Below are 26,602 nucleotides of genomic sequence, written 5' to 3' on the forward strand. Positions count from 1 at the left end.
GATGAGGTGGGCAGTGGCTTCTTCCAGGAGCAATGCATGGCAGAGCCAGTAGGTGGGGCTAGATGCAGAAAGCAGTACTCTCACCAGGCTCTGCAGGGTTCTATCCATGATATTGAACTTCCTGGATCCAGGGTGACCCATTTCCTCCTCAAACTCCAGGTTAATGATGGTGAAGTTGATGCTGAAAGGCATCAGGACAGGACCTGCAGCTGCAGAGGGGATTAGAGAAAGACATGTGCTCAACCTCCTGTTGTTCTCTAGACTTCAGCATGGAGCAACAGCTATGTGCATATTCAATCACTGTAGAGATACTTCCTGTAGGAAGCACATTTGTTTTCGAGGGAAGAGACATCACAACAGCTTCAACTTAATTACCAAGGAGAAATCGGACTGTTGTCGAGAGGTAACTTCACCATGAAGCAGAATGGAAGTATATCTGTCCCTCCAGGGAGCTATCAGGCCTATAATCATCGCTTCTGAGTTTTATAATGTAAACCTATTTTTCTCTTTTATTTTTTATTTTACTATGCTGACTTATACTAGACCACTTTCATGTAAGCCTATAATGTGCTTATCAATGACTGTTTCCAAGCACAGGCCACTTCCTTCCTCTTTTCTGCTCCTCCCTCTCCTATTACATCAGTTCCCTAAGACAGACACATTCAAGATTCTTGTCATCTATTCATGTGCAATTACATATAAACACGTATGTAATCTAAGAACCAGACATAAGAGAAAACGTAATATTTGGTTTGTTTAGACTAACTTTGTATTGGTTACATCCATTTTCCTATAATTGAAATAATTTGTTCTTTATTGCTGAAGTGTTCAAATGTGCATATGGAGTACCTTTTCTTCACCCAATTTTTTTTTTTTTGGAAGACATCTTAAAACAACCTACCAGTCGGTTAGTTATGGAAATTAAGTAGCTGTTCTAAGCTGAATTATTATATAAATCAATTCTTAACTAGTTTCAATCTCTGAGAAGACTAAGGAAAAATGTATAAATGAGAGATTAGGAAGATAGATCAACTGGTAATGTGACTGCTATAAAATCATGAAAATTCAAGTTCAGATTTCTAGTAGCCATGTTAAAAGAGAAAAACAAAGTCAAGCACTGTTGTGTAATTCTGTAACCACAGCTCTGAAGGGGCAGAGACAGTAGATCCCTGGAGCCCACTGGTTAGCCAGCTTAATTGAATTGGTGAGCTTTATATACAGTGTGAGAACCTATTTTAACAACCATGAAAGGGCTGGAGAGATGGCTCAGTAGTTAAGACTATTGGTGGTTTTTATTTTGGAGTTCCCAGTGCCCACATTGTAGCTTAAAACAATCTATAAGTCCAGTTCTAGAGTATCTGATAACCTCTTCTGTTCTCTGAGGGTACTGCATGCATCAAAAACACCATACACATAAAAATAAAGTAAAAAAGGTAAAGAGTCATTCAGAAAGGCATCCGTGATTGACCTTTGGCCTCCACGTGCACCTGCACACACGTGAATAGCCACACATACGGTGGGAGGTGCAGGGGGTAAAGGCACTTACTGCCGAGCCTGGATCCCTGGAACTAACATGGTGGAAGAAAGAGAAATCAATTTCCTCAACTTGTGATCCAATCTCCACACATGTCATGGCATGCATACATACATGTGCACATGTGCAAACACACAAACATTGTACACATACATATATAAACAAATAAGGAAATTCTTGGAGGAAACACACATTCTGGATTTTTGTGTCTCAGAACACCTTATCCCTTTGGATGAAAATGTAATGTGTTATCTTTTAACTGAAATTAAAGATTTATTATGATGAGTCTTTAAACAGTTTTAAATTTTAGTTAAAATGTTTCATACAGGTACATATTTTGTATTGAATATTTTCTTTATCCCTTCCACATGCTCCCACTCTTTCTTTTTTCATACTTTATCTCCTTTCATTTGCCTCCTTTGTTCTCCCAGAAAACTTTACTTTTATTTTATATATGTGTGTATATTATATAGATTCACAATTTTATGTTACTCCATCAAGTCTAGGAATCATGAATAATAGAAAGGTATGACATTTGTCCTTTTGAGACTGTCTCAATTCACTTAATAGGACTAGGAGATGTTAATGTGATTCCCATTTCACTAATGTAAAGACTGAGCCAATGAGAATATGTGAGCGTGTGTGTTGGATTTGGATTCTTTTTATATTTTTAACAATGTGTTATTATTTCTCTGAATTTGTGTGCTTCTGAATGTGTGCCATATATATGCAGGTGCTGTTGAGGCCAGAGAAGGCAATGAATCCCCTGCAACTGGAATTAAACGTGAGTGTCGATCCTCTGGAAAAGCAGCCCTCTGAACTGTTAAGTCATCCCTCCAGCTCCATTTTTAATATTTTTGACATTTCAAGTTCTGTTTTTCAATACAAACCCTGAGCCTGAATACATGACAATGTATCATAGCCATCTAATATTTAGGAATCTTGCTGGGGTTTGAAGGAGAAGTGTCTCCCACAGTCTCATAAGTTGGAACTTTCTGTGCACAGCTGATGGTACTGCTAGGGAAGGTTATGGAAGCTTTAGGGGGTGGAGTCTTGCTGGTGGAAGTAAGCTCAGTTCCAATTTCTTTCTAATTCCTGACAAGCAATAAGGTCAGTCAGCCTCCTGCTCCCACCACAGTGTGTTCTCTGCCATGACAGATTATGCCCTTCAAACAGTAAGCCATAACAAACCCTTCTGCCCCAAAGTAGCTTCTTGTAGGGTACTTTATCACAGTAATGAGAAAATAATTCATGCAAACTTTTAAGCCATCAGATTGCACAATTCACACAACTGGAGTCAAACACAAGTGGCTTACAAGCACCGAACCGAGTGGTAAGCAGATGGGATTTCCTGCTCTACTTAAAAACGTTTCTCCCGTTAGATCTGTCCCACCGTCTCAATGGGTAAACGCTGACGGTGGAGGAGAACTGAGAAACCAAGGACAACGGCGATAAGCATGAACTCTACAGCATGGACGGGCTCACTGTGACCCTTGTCAGTTTGGTTGCTCACCTTCCTGGACTTAGGGGGAGCTGGGAGGACCTTGGACTTAACATAGTGAAGGGAACCCTGATGGCTCTTTGTCTTGGAGAGGGGTGGAGTGGGGGTATGGGTGGAAGGGAGGGGAGGGAAGGGGGAGGAGGAGGGGAGGAGATGGAAATTTTTAATAAAAAAATGAGAAAAAAAATAAAAAAATAAATTAAAAAAAAAAACGTTTCTGGTATCTTTGGCAGTTTCCACAAAGAAAATATTCTAGGATAGTTGGGGAAAAAATGCAGGAAAACCAGAAATGACTGGTTTGTAGATTTTGGACAAATCATTCTTTAAAATTCTGCTAAAAAGATATGACTATACTGCTGTAGTCAGGAAGTTGAGCCACATTTACACTGGGGGCATACTAGTGATTTAGAAAGAATAACCTTTTATCTTTTTAATCTATTTAACAAGATTTTTTTCTTTCCTGCTTTCCTTTTTTTTCCAGCTTCTTGTATAGCCCAAGTTAACCTCAAATTCTTTGTGAGCAACGGTGACCTTAAACTCCTGCTCCTTATGCCTCCACTTCTCAAGTTACAAGCAAGAACTTCACTGCTCGATTTGTGTAATGTGGTTGGAGCTCAGAACTTCGTGAATGCCAGGCAAGCATTTTGTCAACTAAGCTATATCTTCAGTGCCAAAAATAATTATGAAAACAAACTCATTGATTACTAGATAAACTAGATATTTATTGCTTAATGTGCTGGTTCCCCATACAGCAGCTACTATAGACTAAATAAATCCCCTCGGTGAACAGCCTTGATGAAATCTACCATTGTCAGGGATGCTGTGTGATTTAGAACCTAAGGGCCAATAGGATTCAAAAGTAGGTTCTAAGGGATGCTTTAGGATAAAGGGTGCTAGGGAAGTGTTTGACAATTAAAGATTCCTCAGGGTCCCAGGAAGACACCGTGAGATCCATTTGGGATCCTCTGGGATCTTTCATCTGCCCTCTGCTGATCTTTTAAATGACTGGGAGAATCACAGCAGAGGGGAATTCATACCTGTGGGTGCCGAAGAAGTGTTTGGCATTCCTTCAGAAACAGTAGCCATCACTAATGCTGAAAAGCAAAAACAATTTAATTGTTTTGACTGGGGACCCTTTGCATCGGGGGATACAAGGAAGCGGCCCCTTCCCTGTTCATCCCTAAATGAAGGTGAATTTCAGGCATGGAATAGATATTATGGCTCATGGGCTTACTCACGAATACTGGAGCCTCAAGATACTCACTCCTGTGGGTGGTGGCCAGAGTCAGCTGCGTATAACCTACATAGATAACAACAAAAGAGTGGAAATGGGGTGGGGTTGAGAAGTGGTGGTGTGGGAGGAGAGGAGCATGACTCTGAAATATAGCTCACCATTGACATAGAGACTGTTCTTGTCCAAGGTGTATGGCCCTAGCTTCATGATGCCTTTGTTTAGTCTTCTCAGCTCCCAGTACAGATGCTTTCTGTCCAGCCCTCTATTAGGGGTGTTGGGCTGGTAGGTGCAGATGGCATCTACCCCTGTGGCTGTTCCATTGTTCTCAGGCCTGGGAAGGGCAGACAGGAGGGTTGGAATTAAATAGATTACCTAGGGAGGGATCCAGAAGTGTCCGGCAGAAGACTGGAAAGGGCCAGAAGAAATGGAGCATCTGGTATATTTCCTGAAAAGATGGGCTTACACTCTCTTAATGTACTGACTTCTAATAGCTACCTTGTGGCCATGAGCAGACATGTAGTGAGACTGTTAAATGTAATGAGGGACTCAAACCTACATTCTCATGTCACAGGGTCTAGAGAGCTCCTATTTACAATGGATGAAAACTGGAATTGGGAGTGGGAAATTGTCTTAAGAGAAGTCTTATGCACTGAACTTTAAAACACCACCTGCAAGCCTCCTTTATTCCAAAGTCAGGGATAAAGGAAGGAATTAAGAATGTTAAGATCCTGTATGTGGGGGGTTGCAGGCTATGCAGATAGCTGAGGAAGCAATGTGGTATGTGTCCTAAATTCCCCAAAGTTGAGGACATAAAGCCAGAAGGTAAGCTGACTAAACTGGTTTAGAAATACTTGAGGAAAGACTGCCTGGTCCAGTGTGTGTGTGTGTGTTTGTGTGTGTGTGTGTGTGTGTGTGTTCATTCTTATGTATGTATGTGGAGGTTAGAGAATAACTTAAGTGCTTATTCTTTCTTGGGAGCCATCTGTTTTTTGAGATAGATCTCTCTATCTCTGTCTGTCTATGAGACCTAGGGCTCACTGATTTTTGGAAGGTTGACTGGTCAGCCAATCCCAGGGACACTCCAGTATCTATTTCTCCAGTGCTGGGTTTACAAGCACATGCCATCATGACTGGCTTTTTAGGTGGGTGATGGGGATCAAACTCAGGTCCTCATGCTTGGTCAGCAAATACTTTATTGAGTGCACTATCTTGCAGCCCCTACACTATTATTATAAGGTCTCACCTGAGCATTGTTAGTCTGCATCCAGAGTACAGGGGACCGACACTGGTTTTACTAAACAGTGCTCTAAGCTGTGGAGAAAGGTAAGAACAATGAACAATGTTGAGGATTTAGGGTTAGGGCCTTCTTCTTGGTTGTGACATGGTTTGGTGAATGCAGCATCCATCTGTGGGTAGGCCTTTATACACTGGGGTGGGTATCTCACCAGGCTCTGCAGAAGTCTCTCAGTGACATTGAACTTCCTAGATCCTGGGTGACCCATATCATCCACATACTCCAGATTAGTGACAGTGAAGTTGACGGTAAAAGGCAATGGAACAGGGCCTGCTACTGCTGGAGGAGGGAAGGGATGTGAGAAACACATTATCTGAACTTTATTTTATTTTCTCTTTCTGAACTTGACTTGGCATATAAAAATGCATCTTCTATCACTCAGAAGGGGTTTCTTCAAAAGTGGACAGTTTCCACCTAGAGAAAATTCAAACATCAGTTTCACCTGATAGTTATCAAGGATGAATAGGATTCTTCTAGACTGGTAAATTTACTATCAACCAGAAAGGAATTACATTTGACTCTCAGAAGAATGAAAATCACGTAAGCATTCTCTTTACTTTGAATTTTTGTTTAAACCAAATGTTTTCTTGACATCTGCTTATTCACTGCATGTGTGTGTGTGTGTTTGTGTGTGTGATTGAGCATATGTGCATATACTTGTATGTGCACATGTATGTGCATATGCACATATGTTTGTGGGTCATGTGTATGTGGGAGTGCATACATGTGGATGACAGGGCAGCCTAGATTGCTTTCCTTCAGGAACTGTCCATCTTGCTCTTCTTGAGACAAGGTCTTTCACTGGCCAGGTACTCATCAGGTAGGCTTGACTGGCTGTCTATTGAGTTCCAGTGATCAAGGCTCTATCTCCCATGAGCTAGGATTGTTAGTACCTGACACCAAATCATTTTTTTCCTTCTTTTCTTTTCTTCTTTCCCTCCTTCTCTCTCCCCTTCTCTCTCCCCTTCTCTCTTCTTTCTCCTTTCTCTCTTCTCTTCACTCACCTCTCTCTCTCTCTCTCTCTCTCTCTCTCTCTCTCTCTCTCTCTCTCTCTCTCTCTTTCCTCTAACACACATGGGTTTTGGGAAATTGAATTCTGATTCTCAAACTTCTCTATTCTTTTATTTTTACTAAGAATTTTTTATGGCGCACCTTCTCATGACATTCTGGCCAGAGCTCCAAATAATAACTTTGGAAAAAACCCTACCAACTGCTTGAAAATCGTTTGCAACTCTACTAGACAGCAGTCTTGAAACTCAACCATCACTTTACTTTTTCAGGATCCCATAAAGAGAACATTGCCCCCATGACAGCGGAAATTAATTCTAGAGGACAACATACCCTCTCCCCAAAAATGTTTGTCCTTAGTGTTGGGAACACTATTTAGTGGTTGTTGATTATTACTTGTATCAGGTATAGGGTTGGGTGGAAACTATGTAGGTTCAGAGATTTTTTTATAAAGGGATAATAATAGTGGATAATGGAGTAAATACTTGTGAGCTATTATTTATGGATAATTTACATTGGTATAGTTTTTTATATATTGATACAAGCTCAAATTATATTTGTTATTCCTGTTTATAGTATTTGTTAACCTATACAAAGTTATTCTTTCAGATTGTATATATGCATGTTTCTACCTCTGTTTGGGACATTTTGTATATAGATATAACTTTTAGGAAATAGTTTCGTATTGCATTTATATTATTCTTACCTCTGATCAAGATACTTATACATTGTTTACATTTTGAGGTCATTGTTCTGATTTGCTGCACATTTGTTTACAGATTATTTAATATTCTGACATGAAGTCTTAGTCTTTAAGTTATACAGGTATTAAATATTATAGGTCAATAGTTGTTCATGTTTGTTATACATATAATCAGATTAATAAGGTTCTTTAGATACATAGAGATTGCATTCTGCCTAGATAGCTAACCTTCAACCACTTCATGGATCTGTAGAACATGACATTTAAATAACTTAGGGGTCTGTTGACATGAGACATGATTGTTCCTGACAGCACCAATCTATTTCCGAGACAATGTTGAGCACCGAAAATACTCCACTCAGAGTTTGCTTTCTTCTTACAATAACTAACCTTTGGGCAAGGAACTGCCCATGCCTCAACCATTGACAAAGTACATGGTATCAGGATTGGATAAGCAGAACACAAGGAAAAGGACTGTCAAATCTTGCCAAGACAGGGTAAGATGGTTCTAAAAAATTTCCTGCCTCTAAAAATGGTCTGTCAGTTATGCTAGGCTTTATCCAAAATTGGTTGCTTCAACATTGCCAATGAGACTTTGGATGATTGTTCAGATAGCCAATTGTCTCTGTCATATACTGCTTGCTTTGGAAGCTGTTTGATTGCACTTCCTGCCTACTCAAGTAATATCTCCCTTCTCTGGTCTTTGATGGGGTTGAAGATTAAATAGTCACAATTACCTTCCTATTATGATTTAGCCAAGCTTATTTCTGATGCAAGACTTAGACTTTTTGGAATAGAATGTTTATTAAACCATTAGTCATGTGTTCTTGCTTAATTTGTTTATGTTAGTTGTAATTTTATACTTGATATCTGTTCCCATTGTATATAGTTTTGTATTGGGTTTGGATCACTCTTGTTTAGACAATAAAGGGAGGTTATGGGGAAGCTTTGTTAACCAATTATCTTTAAGAGGTGGAACCAGGTTAGGGTGGCTTCTGGGACCCTGAGAAAAAAAATGGGCACATGGCCCAATGCGCTCTCTCTCTCTCTCTCTCTCTCTCTCTCTCTCTCTCTCTCTCTCTCTCTCTCTCTCCCCTCTCTCTTTTGATTCCCTGCCACCACAGCTGAGCTTTGACTTCTCGTTCCTGTTTTGTGAGTTTTCCCCTTATAGTAAATAAAAACATAATTGTTTTATCTTTTAGCTAGCCTGGTTATGTCCCAAATCAAGCTAACTTCTACAATTTTTGATACAATCTTTTCTCAGTTTACACAGCTATTCCCATTCCACTCCCTCCCCTTCTCCTGCGCCACCTTTCTCCCCCTCCTCATCTCCCATCCACTCCTCAGAAAGGGTAAGGCTTCCCATGGGGAGTCAACAAAGTCTGACACTTCACTTCAAAGCAAAACCAAGTCTCTCTGCCCTATAGCTAGGCTAAGCAAAGTATCCCTCCAAAGAGAATGGGCTCCTAGATGCCAGTTTAAACATTAGGGATTCCTTACTGGCTCACTGAACACTAGATCTAATTAGTTTTAAAATTAGGCAAATGCTCAGGAAAAAAAAATCCAAATTCTTAGGTTCATTGTTTCCATGGAAATTGTCTCAGTCTAATGTTTAAAAATAAACTAAATAAACTAAATGTCATTTGGCATGAAAAACAAAAAAAAAAACAAAACAAAACAAAAAAAATTCTAGTCCCCCTGCAAGTGGCCCCAAAGACTGCCCAAGCCTCAATACTGTTCCCCACATTCAGTAGAAACATTATGTTGGTAATTTGTGTTTAAGATCGGTTTAATGAGCTTATACACAACAGTTTTGTTACTATGGACCAAGTAGTTATTACAAAGTCTGTTTTACAAATTAAAATATGGAGTCAATGAGGACTGGCAAAAATGGTTTAGTGGATTAAGCTTCTTGCTGCCAAGCCTGACAACTTAAGTTGTATTTCTGAAACTCACATGGCAGAAGGACAGAACAAACTCAAGTTGTCTTTTGACTTCCAGTTGTGCATAATGATATATACATATTAATCAAGCAACCAGTAAATGTAAATAAAAAAATCCAGAGCCAATGAGAAATTAAATAAGTTGCCCAGATCACAGAATACAGCTTGAACACAGGACATATTACTGTAGTATTCATATATTACTTCCATATAAGCACAGGCAAATAGAGGTCAAAGTGCAACCTGGAGGAGTGGGTTTTCTCCTTCTACCATGTGGGATCCATGGATTGAACTCAGATTTGTAGCCTTTACCCACTGAACCCATTACAGGCCTGGTATTGTTTTTATAATTCTCACAATAAAAACATCACAGATGAGGTGGAAATAAATGAAGAGCATAATCCTGAAAATAATGGAATGATTTGTCATGGTCCATCAATTATGGACAAATTAATTTTTTTAAAGCCCGCCCGATGAAAGAATATGACTATAGAGTGGCTGGAGAGATGGCTCAGTGGTTAAGAGGACTCACTGTTCTTCCAGAAGACCCTGGTTCAGTACCCAGAACCCACATGGCAGCTAACAACTCTCTGTAAGTCCAAGATCTGACATCCTCACACAGACATACAGGCAGGCAAAACACCAATGCAAATAAATAAATGCAATCCTCCAAACAACAACAGCAAAAGACTATGACTATAGTTTCTACACATAGTAACGGACCTTATACACATTTATATTAAGGGATATAGTTATGATGAATTATCCAGAATAACCACTGATCTATTCAGTAACAGGAGTCCTTTAAGCAAGCTGTATGTAAACTGCTTAGTCGATAAACTAGGAATTTGATCTTTTGCTGAGATGTTTGATAGCGCACCCATGACTGCACACTAGATATCTAGTCTCAGCCAACAGCCCTGCTTGTATACATCCTTCTAAGGGCTGGGGAAGGATTTAGACATCTATCACCACCAGTAAGCATCAAAAACAATTACCAGAGAATCTGAATACCAGAAAACAGAATTAAAGGGATTCTTGGTGGCCTGGGATGAACCTGTGAAAGTCACCAAGAGTTAACCTTAGGATCCTCTGGAACATGTCACTTCCTCCACTCCTCCTCCTGACTCTAAGACTCTTGAACCACTGGGAACATCTTCAGAGAGGAGAATTCCTACCTGTATGACTGGGAGAGCTGGCAGTCAACGCTGTAGAAGCCGTGGTCATCACGGAGACTGTGGAGGTAAATTCTCAGATGATTAGAGCAGAAACCCCACTAGCTTAGAGACATCAGGGAAAGAATGCAGATGCTGGGGTTAATTTTGTGTTTGTCTCTGTCCATCACAGGCTAGAGATGAGCTTGTGTAATTTAGCAATTTCCTTTGAATTGAAACATTTATTCGAAAAAGGAGAGGGGAGGCTCATGAGCCTTAGAAAAATAAACAAACTTCATAAGTCTGGTAAAGCTAAAGCTAAAGATTCTTGAGAGCCCAAGGTTATAGAAGCCATGGAAAACATTTAAGGAAGAAAGTTCTGACCAGCTGAACTACCTAGGAGAGACTCTCTGACATGACGAGACTCCTGCAAGTAAAGCAAGTCAAGTAGAGAGCTTCAGGGATCCAGTTTTTCTGACTTTTGACCCATGTTAGGGTGGCTATTGATGATGAAGCTGTCTTTGAGTCACCCCTGCTCTTGTGAGTAACCCTAATAGACTCATTGGTTACCCAAGTTGGATGGTAGTGTAGTTGCTATTTTGATGCATAATCAGTTCCTTCTCTTGGATGAGTAGATGTTTGTGTGTCGCCTATCTCCAGGAAAAGTCTCACACCATAGTTTGGGAAATGGAGAATGGGCCTTTGACTTCTTTCATTTCAAAGACGTGGGAATCATAGGCGTAGTAGACATTTATTAAAACTGAGAACACTCACTCTTGGTGGTGGTAGCCAGGTTTTGATGTGTGTAACCTGCAAAGAAAATGAAAGAAAGACTGAAAATAGAGGAGGATACTGATATGGAGGTGAGAGAGAGAATGTGGGCTCTTCACTAAAGCAAAGTAAAGGTGGCCATTGCTCACCATTGACATAGAGACTGTTCTGGTCCAGAGTATAATGGCCCAGCCTGCTGACACCATAGGTCAGCCTGCTGAGCTCCCAATACACTATCTTTCTGTCCAGTCCCAGGCCAGTGGGGTCGAGGTGGTGAGTGCAGACTGCATCCACTCCTGTGCTTGCACCGTCATTTTCAGATCTGGGAAGGACAGGTAAAAAATGGATAACAAAGGACTCCTTAACAAAGCATCATGAAATGCTAGCATAGAGTAGGGAGTAGCCAGAGTAAATGAAAAGGCTGATAGAGGCCCAGAGAGATGACTCTACAGATGGGGTAATTTGCCATCAGTCTTGACAACTTGGCTTCCATCCCTGGGACCCACATGGTGGTATCAATAAATTATCCTCTGGTTCCCACATCGACGCCATGGTACTGGTGTGTTCATACACACACACACACACACACACACACACACACACACACGCACACACACGCACACGCACACGCACAAATGCATGCATGCATTTACATGTGCATACTGGACAAATAAACATCTTTTACAAAGAAAAAAGAAGATTGGAAAAGACCAGAAGCCAGACCTAGATAATGAACATATTGATTTCTCCTAGACTGAGATAATCAGAAATCATGGAGCCATGAATTTTTATCAAATACAAGAATCAAATCTTCACTCTCATGTTTTGGGATCTGAGGAGCTCACATATCTAAGACAAGTGAGAAATGGATTTAGGACTGACAGCAAGTGGAAAAGAATTTTTTTCTTTACAGTAATCAGAGAACAGAATTTAAATGTGTAAGGCAGCCTCCTTTTATTCCAAAGGCAGAAAATGATATTGGAAATTAAGACAGGATAATCAGGAACAGTAAAATTGTGATGATGATCTACTGAGTATGGAGATAGTTCTGGGGGAGTAGTAGGATTGGAAGACACCTTGTGTCAGGGCTTCCTCACTTCACCTGAACAGAAGCTATGCAGAAAGACAACAGAAGGAAACTCAGTACATTTTAGCTCTCACACCCCATTTCCATATCCCCAGACCCACCTGAGAGAGGCCAGGACACAGCCAGAATACATGGGACCAACACTGGATTTTTGGAACAAGGGCCTCAGCTGTGGAAGAAGGTTAGAGGAGTGAGAGGAAGAAATGAGCAAGTAGAGGTGGGGACAGAAGTGAGACTGGCAAGGTCCTGAGACATGTCATTCTCGGTGTCAGGGTGGGATGGGCTAGGTCTTCTTGTAAGGTTTTATCTTTGCGGTTAGGGGCAGACTCTTCTTCCAGTGGCTTGTGTAACAGGGAGGTATGGCTTACACCTATGTGCCATGTTAGATTCAGTGGGCAGGACTCTCACCAGATTCCAGGGGCTTCTGTGACATGTAAGCGTGGCTTACACCTGTGTGCGGTATTAGGCGCAGTTAGCAAGACTCTCACCAGGCTCTGCAGGATTCTCTCAGTGATATTGAACTTCCTGGATCCAGTGCGACTCATGTCCTCCTCAAATGCCAAGTTAGTGATGGTGAAGTTGATAGTAAAATGCACCAGGACAGGGGCTGCTGCTGCAGAGGGGGTGGAGGAAAGACACACACTAAGACAATTGTTTTTTTCTGAACTTGAACTTGGAGCATCAGCTATGTGTAGAAGATTCTTCTAGGAAACACATGTTTCCTTGAAAAGCAGACCACATACCTTCAAATAAATTACAAAGGATTGGTGTGTGTGGATGACTGACTTCACCATGAAGCAGAAAGAAAATACATGTGTCTCTCCGGTTGGCAAAATCTCTATAGGTTTCTTTCTTTCCTGCAGTTCCTTTAAAAAGCCAAGCCTTTTCTGAAGTCTCCATACTTACTGGTTTAAAACAATACTTCAGTGAAGACTGTGGCAGCATTTACTTACTCATTTGCTTATTTAGTGATGACTGTGTGTGTGTGTACATGCCAAAGCGTGGGTGTGGAGATCAGAGGAAAGCTTTCAGGAACTGATTTCTTTCACCATGCAGGTCCCAGGAAGAAAATTCGGTCCATCACACTTGGCAGCAAATGCCTTTCCTCCCTAAGTCATCTTACCCACCTGTCCACAGGTAGCAGTTAGATGTCAGATCATGTCTGAAGTTCTTTGGTTATATCAGACTGATAGCTTGCACTGGACAAAATATTATAATGCAAGTAGCATCAAAATGGAATACAAATGTAAGAACTCCGACAAATTATGAAGGATTTGCTTCCAAGTCACATAGTCTGTAAGTGGCAGGACCAAATGTTAATATTGGACATATACTGCCGACTTCATGTTTTCTATGCACCCAACTTATGTGAGGTTGTACTATTACATTAGATCTGATTTTCTTACTGTGAATGTGCATATAAATGACAGTACATGTTCATATATGTGAACAACCTTGGGTATCGCCCCCAGGAACACCTTCTACTTCCCTTGGGATAGAGATCCCAGACGTCCAGTGAGACCCAGGGACCTGCCTGTCTCTGCCTCCACATACTGAAATGTCAAGTATTCACTACCACATCTGGCAATTTCCCATGGACTTGAGGAATCAGATTCTGGTTCTGGTTCCAAGTCAAGTGCTTTATGGAGGTACTCCTCTGCCCTGAGCTGGCTTTGGACATAGTGACCACCGTACACTTCAGGCCTCACCTAGCAGCCCTGCTGGTTCAAAACACTGGGAAAGGATTTAAAACTATAGACTGCCTATGGGTTACATAGAGGAGTTTTAGAAAATGTCTTGGGCATTTAGGTCTTATATTTAAGGAATTCTCAGGTAAAGGGTTTAGAATCTGTGAGATGACTCAGCAAAATCACTTGCTCGATGCGCTGGATTTGATACCTTGGACCCACACACTAGAAATAAAGTGCCAGCTCCCATAGGTTGTCCTCTGTTCTCAACACCCATGACATTGTTTATGGACACACATATCTGTGTGCACACACAAGCAAAAATTAATTTTTAAAATATTTTTAAAGGCAGAGGGTGGACTAGGGAGACAGTTCAGTGACTAAAGTCAAGAATGAGGATCAGGGCTTTATTTTCGAACCCATTCACACACACATAAAAAAAGCCAGAAATGGTGGTATACACTTCTAATTCCAGTGTTGGGGAGGTGGGAACAGGTGGATTTCTGGGGTTCATTGGCCAGTCAGCTTCTCCTACTTGGTGAGTTCCAGCCCAGTGAGATGCCTTGTCTCAAAAAACAAAGTCTAGAAGGCATCTGAGGAATAACACCAAAGGCTGGCCTGCAGCATGCACAGGCATGTGCACATACATGCAAGCTATTCCCGAGTGTGCATACACATGCACAAAGGAGAAAAATGATTTGAAGAAATTTATTGAGGCTATACTCCATTTTACATGCTTTCCTTAAATTGGAGCCATTGATTTGGTGGGAGATGATATTGGAAAGCTTATTTTATATATATAAAATTTGAACCAAGGGGAAATTACTCATGTAATCTCCAAACTGGGCCTGAGTCAAGCCCAGCCTTTGTGGCCCCAGTATATTTATCCTCAAATCTTTTACCAAGGTCCACGGACAGGTCCAGATGATACTGAAACCTCAATTTCCTTTTTATTTTTAAAATTTTATTTATTTTTTTTGTTTTGTTTTGCATTTTACATACCAACCACAGTTCCCCTCCCTCCCCTCCTCCCACTCTTCTCCCACCTTTCCCTAATAGACCCCCTTTTATGCTTCAGAAAAAGTAAGGCTTCCCAAGGGGAGTCAACAGAGTTTAGCATATCAAGTTGAGGCAGGACCAAAGCCCTCTGGCTGTATGAAGGCTAGGTAAAGTATTCTTCCATGGGGAATGTGCTCCAAAAAGCAGGCTCATGCACTAATGATAAATTCTAGTCTCACTGTTAGTGGGCCCACAGACTGCCCAAGCCACAGAACTGTCACCCACATTCAGGGGGCCTAATTGAGTCCTATGCAGGTTTTCTAGCTATCAGTCTGGAGTGAATGAACATCCACTAGCTTGTGTCAGGGGTAGGGGAGGCAGAAAAGGGGAGCAAGGAAAGAGATATCTTGATAGAAGGAGCCATTCTGGAGTTAATGAGAAATTTGGTGCTAGGGAAACTCCCAGGAATCCACAAGGATGACCCCAGCTAAGACTCCTAGCAATAGTGGAGAAGGTGCCTGAGCTGGCCTTCCCCAGTAATCAGATTGGGGAATGCCCTAACTATCATCTTAGAACTTGTATCCAACAACTGATAGAAGCAAATGCAGAGAAACCTCAATTTTCTTAAGTAATCAGTGACCAGTATACCCTGGTTACATGTTTGTGTTTGCTAGAATTTAGAGCAGACTGCAGTTCTGGCCATGCCCACTTGCAGCAGCTTCTTCCTTTACAGCAAGCATTGGTAATGGAAATGAGAAGCTCCCTACAGAAAGCCTGTCTGTGAATTTCTAACCCCCTAATAGACTCCTCAGGTTCTCAGATTCCAAGAGAATTGCAGACAATATTCCCCACCCACCCCCAGGAAGTTCACAGATTTGAGGATGCTACACTCAAGCATGTTCAGAGCACTATCAGTGCTGACACCTTCCATATAGTACACCTGAAACTAGCTGTGTGCCCCTCTTCTCACTTCCTCCACATTCCACACAGTACACCTGAAACTAGCTGTGTGCCCCTCTTCTCACTTCCTCTACATTACACACAAGAGTCACACATTTATTCTTGGAAATGTAAGGTCCCTCTCCTTCCTTTCCCTAGGAATCAGGGGCAGCCTGCTGCCCATCTAGGAATCGGGGACAACCTGACTCCATGAACCACCTTCTTCCTCTTAGATCTTTAAGAAAGGATCCTCACTGAACTTCACGGGCTTGCTCTTTCTTCAGAGCTACCACTCTGTTGTCTATCCAAGGGACTAATTAATTACTCTTCTAATGTGTCTCCTACCCCAAATCATGGTCTGCCTCAGCATTCACCTTGAATCTCACACCCTAGCACTTTCAGCAATGTAAAGCAAGAGAATAGAATAAGATAAGAACAGTGTCTGCTCTTTCAGAACCTGCAACAGAGCCAGTGCACAGTTATGAGAAGCCTGGGTATGGGATGCTGAACTAATCCAACATAGATATTTTAAAAGACCTTGACTTCAAAATTTCTATCTAAGGTTATGATGCTTTGGAAAAGTCCTTCTTTTGTTTTCACAGAGGATGAGACCCTGTGGATTGCTTCTATCCCAATATGGTATGATAGACCACGCCCTCCTGAAAGGTTGTTGTGAACACCCTCAAGAAATTACTTTGCTCAACTGCCGACTGAGATGAATCTAGCACACAGGTTATACCATGAAAGCTCTGACTAACAGCACCCCCATTCAGCATGAAGCATTTTGGAGAGAAATAACTGTGTCCATATTGTTTATAAGTGTTCTTTTACATTTAAAGAGGGATATGATATAGATATGAATAATTTACATTGGTATAAATTTTACTCTATTGATATAAATTTAAGGTCGATTTTGTTATATGTATATGTATTTCTGATATTGATTAAGGTATTGTGATTGTGTAGTTCATTTAAAAATGTAAGGTATAATTAGGAAATATAGGTTGTTAATGGATAATCATCGATAATAGTCAAGCTTGTAGTCATGTTAGATTTTCTAGATGTGTAGAGATATATTTCAGTTAGATATGCATTCTTCATATCTTTCAATGACTACAGAATATGACATTTAATGTTTTAATAAGTTAGGGCTTTTCATGACAATGAGACACATCTGCTCCTGGAAGCACCAATCTACTTCAAGAGGAAGATGAGCATCAAAGAGGCTCCTTATGGAGTTTGATAGCCATTTGGGCAAGAAACTGCTCTTGCCTGGACTGATGCATGAATTGGACACAAAGAACCCACAGAGAGAGGATTGCTGAACTTGCCTAAAGGTGAGATGATCCTTCGGGGTTCCTGATTCATGAAAGAGTCTGTGAGACATTCTGCAGGACACAACAGATAGTGACTGAACTGCCTTTGAAATTTCCTGCTTTATGGAAAAGTCTGCTGGAAACTATGGGCCTGAAGGCTGAAGATGGATGCCCCAATGGTACAGAGGAACTTTGTGTGACTGTCCAGGCAGCGAGTTGTCTCTGTCATTTCTAGAGTTTTGGAAGTTGCTTACTTCTTGTTTACTTAGGTAGTATTATAGCCTTCTGGAATCTTTGATGGAGTTAAAGAATAAATAGTTATAGTTTTCCTTAGTTATGATAAAAGATAAAGTAGATCTAAATATTGTAACTGTAATTCTTGCTTGATAACTGTTTTGTTATATGTAGTTTTACTATGTTAAAGTTAAAGCCTTCCTTTTTGTTTAAACAGAAAAAGGGGAAATGATGTAGGAGTGTCTTATCTATCTGTTGTTTCATTGGTTAATTAATAAAGAAACCACTTGGCCTGATAGGTCAAAACATAGGTGGTTGGAGTAGACAGAATGGAATGCTGGGAGGAAGGCAGTGAGGCAGATGCCTCAGGCTGTCTCCATGACTCTCCTCTCTGAGATGGATGCAGGCTAGAATCTTTCCGGTAAGCTACCACCTCGTGGTGCTACACACATTACTAAATATGGGTTAATCAAGATGTGAGTTAGCCAGTAAGAGGCTAGAGCTAATGGGCCAAGCAGTGTTTAAAAGAATACAGTTTATGTGTAATTATTTCGGGGTATAAGCTAGCCAGGAGGCCGGGAACTGGGTGGCAGGAACGCAACCAGCCACTCCACACAACAGATGACAATAAAACTGAATTGGTGAGCTACAAGTTAGTCAGACACTATTTTTTTAAAAAAAAATAATATGGCAAGCATATGGAAGCACCACCCATCATTGATCTTTTACATCCATAAGCATGCACAAATATCTACACAACACACACACACACACACACACACACACAAACCTAAGAATGTGGGGAGCCAGACTGATCCAGGTCTTTCTCAGAGTCCCTAATGAAAGGACAGAAGAAACTTTACTTCTGTGTCCTTGTCTGGGAATAGATTTGGCAAGGCCAGTCTGATGTTAGAGTCAGTATCTCTGAGGAGAAGTTGAGGTTGGCATCTTTTTTTCTGGGCTGTACTTACCCTAAGTCCTAAAGCAGCTGTATCTGAAGTATCCTGTCCTCTTTCCCACCATTAACTGACTTAGCTCTCTGTTGACCTGGGACATTTCCCTCTTCATGAACTTATTTGGCATAAGTCATCAGGTTATGCAAAACTTCCTGGTTCCAGTTATTCTTTTTGTCTTCTTATTTCTTGTCTTCTTAAATTCTCATTCCCAGATCTTTAACTCAATATGTCACTAGTTCGAGACCCTTATCTCTGCTGACTGAAGTCATTAGAAGCATAAGTAGAGAGAAACTCATTCAGGTACCCACAGGTCTCACCCTAGGGTCATCTATTTTAATTGAGCACTTACCCATATAATTCTGTTTTTCTTCTCTGTCTACCTTGCTGTCTGTTCACCATAGATAGTTTAGAGTCCATACTATTTTGTTTATGTCACATCATCATCAGGGCATTTAATACAGTAAGTTCTTAATAAATACTTGTTGCATGAATCAATGAATGAATGAATGAAGCCTCAGGGCTTTCCTAATGTCCCACTGTCACAGGACATGAGAGGTTTGTAGGTATCACATTTTCCTATGTCTCCCCAGTGCTAAGATTCCAAGTACATATTACCATGCCCAGCTTTTTTGTGGATTGTGGGAATTGAACTCAGGTCCTTGTGCTTGTATGGTAAGCACTTCACCAACTGAGCTGTTTCACTAGCCCTGTAGAAAGGTATCAAAAGCAGAAGCTCATACTTGAAGAGCCCAAGGCAAAGATTGTACTTATTGCCAGGATACTAGTAGAAGCCATAGCAATTAGATGAAAATTAAAATGAATCAAAGAAAAATGCTTTTTTCTAGGTAAGGGCTCCTCATCAAAAGATCGTAGAATCATTTTCACTGTCTGAATCTGTTCTGGGATTATCTTTTCTGAGTCAAAGGATAAAGATTGCAGATGAAGAAAACTTAGCTGTTTGGGCTCCTTCCCTTTCTAGGGATGTGGGATAGGGGGTAGAAAAAAGATGACATAATATGTGGTTTCAAATTACTTACTGCTAGTGTTTGAGGTCAGGGGCCAATGGTTATAACCTGCATAAAGAAAAAAAAGTTAATATTCAAGAAATAAGGAATGAAAAAGTTGCAAAAGCCTGGAATCAATGGCATCTAAGGCCTTGAACATGCTAAGGAACTGATCTGTCACTTATCTAGATCCCTAGACTTCTATTTGATTAAGACAGAGTCTCACATTATAGCCCAGATAGATTTTGAACTCATGATCTTTATGCTTATAGCTCTCTTAAGTGGCTGAGATCACAGGTGTGTATCATTATATACAAGTACCTGGAGAACAGGTAGGTGTTGCCTGACCTAATTTGGATTTATTTTTAAATCATATTTACCCACCACTCTCAAAATACAGATTCTGGGGGCTAGTGGTAAAAATCAGAGGAGAGCACTTGTCCAGCATAATAAAGCCCTGTGTTTGAACCCCTGCAACACACACACACACACACACACACACACACACACACATACATGCACACACACACACACATGCACACACACACACACACAAAGACTCTGTAGACAAAATCTAGAAAATGTAATTAGAGCATAAGGAAATTCTTTATCAGGTTGTCTGCAATTCCTCTCACATCCACCCCCTGCTACTTTGGTATCTAGTCTCTCCTAAATTTCCAGAAAAGCTATTGCTTCTCTTTCCCCATGTTTCCATCTTCCTTTCCTTTCTCTCCTCTCCCTCTTCTCTCTCCCTCTCTCTGTCTTCCCTTCCTCTCTGTCTCTCTATCTGGGTGGTGTGTGTGTGTGTGTGTGTGTGTGTGTGTGTGTGTGTTTTCTAGAGCCTAGAATGTACAATGAACTCCCTAGGGATGATAGTCACACACTCACCATTGACATAAAGGCTGTTCTTGTCTAGTGTTATGAAGTCCAGCTGGGTGATGCCATGGGTCTCACGGCTCAGCTCCCAGTACAGCTGCTTTGGGTCCAGCCCCATGCCCGTGGGCTCAGATTGATGGGTACAGACCATGTTCACTCCAGTGGCTGATCCATCCTTTTCAGGTCTGGGCACATGGAGATATAGGGATGAGAATAAATTCAAAGTGGATGATGATGAGGCTTGTAAGATTATCTGAGGACTGGAGATATGGCTCAGTAAGTTAATGATGCTTGCCATTCTTGCAGAGGACCTGAATTTTGTTTCCAGCAGGTCTGTTGGGTATCTCATAAGCCCTGTGCCTGCAACTCCAAGACACATGATATCTTCTTCTGGACTCCAGCAGCACCCACATGCATGTGTGTATGCTCACACATAGACACACACTTACATATAAATAAGAATAAAATTCTTTTCTGAACAAAAAAGAATAATAATGTCAGCAAATGCCACAAGTGGGCTGGGTAGATGGCACTGTCAGTAACAACTTGCCCTATAAACACTAGCACCTGAGTGTTGTTGGAGAGCCCGTGGTAAAAAGCTGACCCTGATGGCATACACACATAAGTCTGATGCTCAGGATGTGAAACATAGATCCCTAGGGCTCACTGGTCAGTCAACTTAGCCCTATTGGAAAGTTCCAAGATAAGGAGAGACCTCAAAAACAAACCAAACAAACAAACAAATGAAAAACAAGGTGGTGAGACCTGAGGGATAATCCCTGAGGTTGACCTCCGGCCTCCACATGCATGTACACATAGATATGTATACAGCCATTCATGCATGAACACACACATACACACACACTACAGAGATAAAATTAGCATTCTTACAAGGCAAAAGAAATATACAATTTATGAATAATCACTGGATAAAGAAGGCAAACTGCGACTAGAGATGGCAGGATTTTTATTCATCCACATTCAAGTTGAATATCTCTTATCTGAAATGCTTAGGATGACAATTTTTTTCATATATGAGAGTATAAGAACATTTCAGATTTTGGAATATTTGTTTTTTTATTAATTTTGTATCTTTAACATGAAGTTTAAATTTCTCTAATATTCAAAAAAATGAATATCAACTTGACATGCTAGAAATTCTAGGGTTAAAGACACGGCTCAATAAATAAGAGCACTTGCTGCACAAACATGAAGACCCGAGTTCAAATCCCAGAGGATACAAAAAATGTCTGGACATAGCAGTACATATCTCTAATCCCAGAGCTAGAGCTGGGGGAGTGATTCCCTGCGTCTCATTGACCAGCCAGTATAGATGGAAGGGTGAGTTTCAGGTTTACTGAGAAATTGTCACAAAAAATAGAAGGTAGAGAAACAATTAAAGACATCCCATGTCAACCTTGGGCTAAACACACCCAGACAAGCAGGTATAGCAATACACTCTCATATAACACACACACACACACACACACACACACACACACAGACAGACATATACATGCACGTGCAGTTTTCTGGAGCTGTGAGCATTTTCGAGTTAGAAATGCTTAACTTGTGCCAGCCTCCTACAACCTTCGATCCATCATCTCTGAATAAGCCTAAAAAACAAACAGGCGGTTCAGCTCAATGACCTTGCAAATAACTTAGCTGTTTGGTTCCGTAGTTCTTCCTTTTTGTCTTAGCTGTGAGCACAGAACTCTTCAGCCCCCTTGAACAGTTCCAATATGGGTTAAGAAATGAACATGGAAAGTAATGAGATAGCTCACTGGAGAGGAGTGTGGGTAGCATAACCCTAACAATGTAAGTTTTAAACCTGGGTAGAGTTTGCAGCTGTCATGAACACTAAAATCAAGAGATGGGAGACATAGACAGGAGAATCAGCTGAAAGTTTGCATTTACAGCCCAGAGGCAGAAATAACAAGAGAAACTAACTCATAAACAAGGGAAAAAGAAGGAAGTGACCCAATAAGTTGTTCTCAGACTGCTGCACATGCATGCACATGGGTAGAATCTGAATTCTACACATATGAATCTACACACACACACACACACACACACACACAAAATAAATCTTTAAAAAGAGAGATGAGCATGCTACAAACAGTTCGGATTTACACATTTTCTTGAATGAAGACTAATTTTGAACATTGCTGAGAAATTATTCCTGGGGGTATATTCAATATCTTGGTTAGGATCAGAAAGAAGTTCAGATGTTAAGAAGTGGGGAGAAGATTCAAGAGAGATAGCATCCCAGATACTCAGTGCTGCTTTGATGGGCAGGTGGTGAATGTGGGAAGCACACAAACTAAGACTTACGTGAGCAAGATCAGTTGGCACCCAGAGTACAATGGACCAATCGTGGTATTCTTGAACACAGCAGTGAGCTGGAGAGGAAGGATAGAGAAAAGAGTAAGAAACTTCAGGGGTGATTAAGAGGTAGAAGAGGGAGGTTATTTTATACAAACTCTTACCAGGTACTGCAGGACCTTCTCTGTTTTGTTGAACTTTAAGGATCCTGGGTGTTTCATAGCTGGTGTGTATTGTAGATTTGTGATGGTGAAGTTGAGGGTAAAGGGCACCAGGGAATGGGTCATGGCTGCAAAGCCAAAAAGCAGAGAAAAGAAAATCTGTCTTCAGCTTGCATGGGATCCTTGTTTTGCTCTTCCTACGGCCTGCACCAGTCCTCCCAAAGAGAGGCTCTTATTCTTTGTATCACAAGACTCCACTCAATTTGTCCTTGAACAAATTCAAATAGGAATGTATACTTCCTCTGTATGTGTGCATGTGTGTGTGTATGTGTGTGTGAGTGTGTGTGTGTGTGTGTGTGTGTGTGTGTGTGTGTGTCTGCAAGGTGGGTGTCCTACAACCTTTACCAATTACTCAATTGGCTTCTAATCCACAGCAGATATGGGCCATAAATTAAATTACATGTGACAGCTTTTTATTGTGTCTGTGTTCATATAAATGGGAATGTGCGTGTATGTGTATATGCGTATGTATGGTGTGGGGGTGGGATGAATGTATGTCTGGAAGTGGGGAAGGACATCCTTGGATGTCATTCCTTGAACACTTTCTATACCCTATTATTTTTATTTCTTTTTGAGAAATAAATAAGAAATAAATAAATAAGAAGGAGAAGAAATGGAAGAAAGAGGAAGGATGAAAAAGGAAAGCAGGGAGGAAGAGATAATGTGAGGTTGGAAAGAAAGAAGGGAGAGAAGGGGGAGGGAGGAAAGGAAAAAAGGAAGGAATGGTCATTAAGAGATATGCATAGTAAGTAATGTGTTTTGCTTTGTTTTATCACGTTTTAATTTTGTATGTGTGAGTATGAGGAACACATGCATACAGTTCCTGCAGAGGCCAGAGAGGGCACCAGGAGCCCTGGGACTGGTGGTACAGATGGTAGGAAACTGACACATGGGTGATGGGAACTGAACCTGCTCTGTAAGAGCCGCCAGTGTTCTTAAATGCTGGGGCTTCTCCCTGGGCCCAAATGTTAATCTTGCAACAACAATGAGAAATTACAAAAGTATTTCATCTAGGAAAGTAATATACTCTGATATAATAAGTTAAATAACTTTCTTGAGCCAGAATCTTATTATGTAGTCCATAGGGCCTTGAACTCAGATCCTCCTGTCTCAGCCTTCCAAGTGCTAGGATTTGAGGTGTGGGGTACTGTACTCAGGTTTTGGATACACATTTTAAAAACCTTCCTGTGTATGGTAAACAGATTGTAGAGGGAGAAATAGAAGCAGAGAAACCCAGGAAAAGCTTTCTGGTGTCAGGGTAAGAGGTAGTAGTGGCCTGGATGGGAGATGGAGTGAGGAAAACAATGGACCCAAAGCGATAACCCCAGACCAAGCATTCTGATGGGTAAACAGAGGATGAAAGGAGGAAGGAGACTAAGATGCTCTCAGACGTTTTAATCTAGTAGCTACTTCATTTCCTTAGATTATAATCCCACTAACTCTATGGCAATGACTTTCAGTTTTCCTCACTGCTGTCCCTCAAGCTATAGCCTGGGACTCAACAAAGCCATCGAATGCACTCTGCACTACACGTGTTCATCATATCAATTTCCATCTCTTCTGTATCTAGCCTCATTCCTTTCCTCAATATTTGTTATTCAATATTACCAGTTAAATGGTCATGTAATCAGTTCTACATCAATGGACAATCTGATTTATTATTCTTAGAGTTGATCATGAATTAGGAATTGAATGAACCCAACTTTTAAGCCAGCTAAATCTAGAGATAGTACTTTTAAGTGCAATACCACTTTAGATATGTGGAGGATGGGATCTTACAGGCTCCAAGGCCAAGGCTGTGACATTTTTAGCAAGAAGTAACTGCAGTAAGGAATTACAAAGTCATCAAGTATAAATGAACAGTGTATGCTGTTTTTGGCTGTCAGGCAGATAAAGCAGAGAACTGGCTGAAGTCACATCTGATGACCCAGATGAGCTTATGTTGAGCCTTGAATTTCACAGATATCTCACAGAAAAACTACAAAAGTCCACACATGTCAGAGAATCCTAGACTATTAAACAGCAGAAATGGATTAGAAGTAACTTCCTGAGACATATGGGTGGTGAGAATTCTGAAGCTACTTTAAATATAGAATGAGTAGATACTATTATCAATTAATAATTTCTACCAGGAAGAGAGCTTATTACAGGTAGAAGTGGATAACATTACCAGGTGGTGATGTCTACCACAAAAGAGGGCTTGATACAGGTGGGAATGAATGCTACTATCAACTGGTCATGGAAGAGGACTTGTGCCAGATGGGAATGAATATTATCAACTGGTGACATTTACTGTGGAAGAGGGGTTGGTATAGGTGCTACATAGCTGCATAGATTAAATCTGAGAATCACTAAAGATTTGAATCAGTAAGAAGGGATGTGTCCATGTATTTCAGAAGCATACTTCATTCCTTCTTTTCTTAGAAGAATGAGGATATTTCTTATAGCTTTACTATATATAATGCATTGTGTTACCAAAAGCAAAACATGTTTTCTCAATACCAGATTTAGCGGAAGTAAATAAATTATTTAAAAGTAGAGAAAATACAAAAACTTATGATAGATTTATTTCACAAATCAAGCTTGATCTACCTAAATGAATGTAAAGTCACACACAACAGAGATACCTGCATCTATGTTTAATCCATAACTATTCATAAAATCCAAGATAAAGAATTAGTCCCTGTAACCTCCAAGAGGTGAATGGAAAAAGAAAATCTAGTATATAGACAAAATTGAATATTATCCTATTATAAAGAAGAATAAAATTATGACATTTTGCAAAAGGGTGGAAATGTACAGCATCATGTTAAATGAAACAAGTCACTCAAGAAAACAAATATCATATATTTTATCTTATATGCAAAATCTAGATTTAAAAATAAAATTGAAAATTTATGAACTTAGAAAGTCTATTTGGGAAGAGGAAGGAGATGAAAGAAAGGATAGCAGAAGCCAATGAAAGAGGCATTGAAAAGTGAATATGAGAAAAATACAGGATATATACGTATAAAAATGATGACTCATCCTCTGCAACCTCAGAGGAACTCTGAATCACAGACTGTTACTGCACAGTGTGAACCAACCCAATGGGTCAGGAAAGACCTCAGCGACACCATGAGATACAGGCAGCAACTTCATAGAACAGACTAAGGGCAGTTCCCTAAGAAATAGATGGCAGCTGAAAGGATTGGATAAAGAGGCAAAGACACTGCCAGCACCAATTGGAGGAAGAGATGGTTAAACATCAATACAAGAATTCATTCAACAACCTAAAAAGCAACATGGTAACATCAGAACCCAGTAGTCATATAACAGAACGACCTGATCATACTAAACCATCCAAAGAAGCAGAAGAAAACAATATTAAATATAACTTTAGAAGAAGCTTACAAAAGACAAAACAGATTGTACAAAACTTTAATATGATGATAGGGACCCTTAAGGAAGAAATGAAAAATTCCCTTAAAGGAATCGAGGGAAAGACAAACAAAAATTGGAGGAAATCAATAAATCTCTTAACGAAACTAAAAAAAAAAAATCAAGAAAAAACAATCAAATAGGTGAAGCAAGCAATTCAAACAGTTCGAGACTTAAAAACTGAAATAGAAGCAAATACAGAAAACACAAACAGAATTCTGAATATGGAAATCTGGTTAAACAAATAGGAACTGCCAATACAAACATAACCAACAGAATATAACGGAAGAAAGAATCTCAACCATTGAAGATACTATAGAGGAAATAGGTCCATCCATCAAAGAAGATCTTAAATCCAACAAATTCTCAACACAAAACATCAAGGAAATCTGGGA

At 40.3% G+C, this 26,602-nt stretch overlaps 1 protein-coding gene across 1 annotated transcript in view; it reads right to left on the minus strand.

Annotated features, from left to right (window-relative positions):
* The window catches only part of Muc16 (mucin 16, cell surface associated), a 185,925-nt gene that overhangs the window by 72,530 nt on the left and 86,793 nt on the right, over nucleotides 1–26,602 (minus strand). Inside the window, exons 20-34 of the mRNA XM_042054693.1 lie at nucleotides 22,731–22,855; nucleotides 22,576–22,643; nucleotides 20,248–20,426; nucleotides 14,104–14,115; nucleotides 12,718–12,914; nucleotides 12,331–12,398; nucleotides 11,292–11,464; nucleotides 11,146–11,181; nucleotides 10,396–10,452; nucleotides 5,715–5,836; nucleotides 5,513–5,580; nucleotides 4,428–4,600; nucleotides 4,300–4,335; nucleotides 4,073–4,129; nucleotides 85–209 (exon numbers count right to left, since the gene is read on the minus strand). Of these exons, the coding sequence (XP_041910627.1) occupies nucleotides 85–209; nucleotides 4,073–4,129; nucleotides 4,300–4,335; nucleotides 4,428–4,600; nucleotides 5,513–5,580; nucleotides 5,715–5,836; nucleotides 10,396–10,452; nucleotides 11,146–11,181; nucleotides 11,292–11,464; nucleotides 12,331–12,398; nucleotides 12,718–12,914; nucleotides 14,104–14,115; nucleotides 20,248–20,426; nucleotides 22,576–22,643; nucleotides 22,731–22,855 (1,496 nt within the window). The remainder of the gene's footprint in view (nucleotides 1–84; nucleotides 210–4,072; nucleotides 4,130–4,299; nucleotides 4,336–4,427; nucleotides 4,601–5,512; nucleotides 5,581–5,714; nucleotides 5,837–10,395; nucleotides 10,453–11,145; nucleotides 11,182–11,291; nucleotides 11,465–12,330; nucleotides 12,399–12,717; nucleotides 12,915–14,103; nucleotides 14,116–20,247; nucleotides 20,427–22,575; nucleotides 22,644–22,730; nucleotides 22,856–26,602) is intronic.

This window comes from Arvicola amphibius, chromosome 3, assembly GCF_903992535.2.
Source record: "Arvicola amphibius chromosome 3, mArvAmp1.2, whole genome shotgun sequence".
Lineage (NCBI taxonomy): Eukaryota > Metazoa > Chordata > Mammalia > Rodentia > Cricetidae > Arvicola > Arvicola amphibius.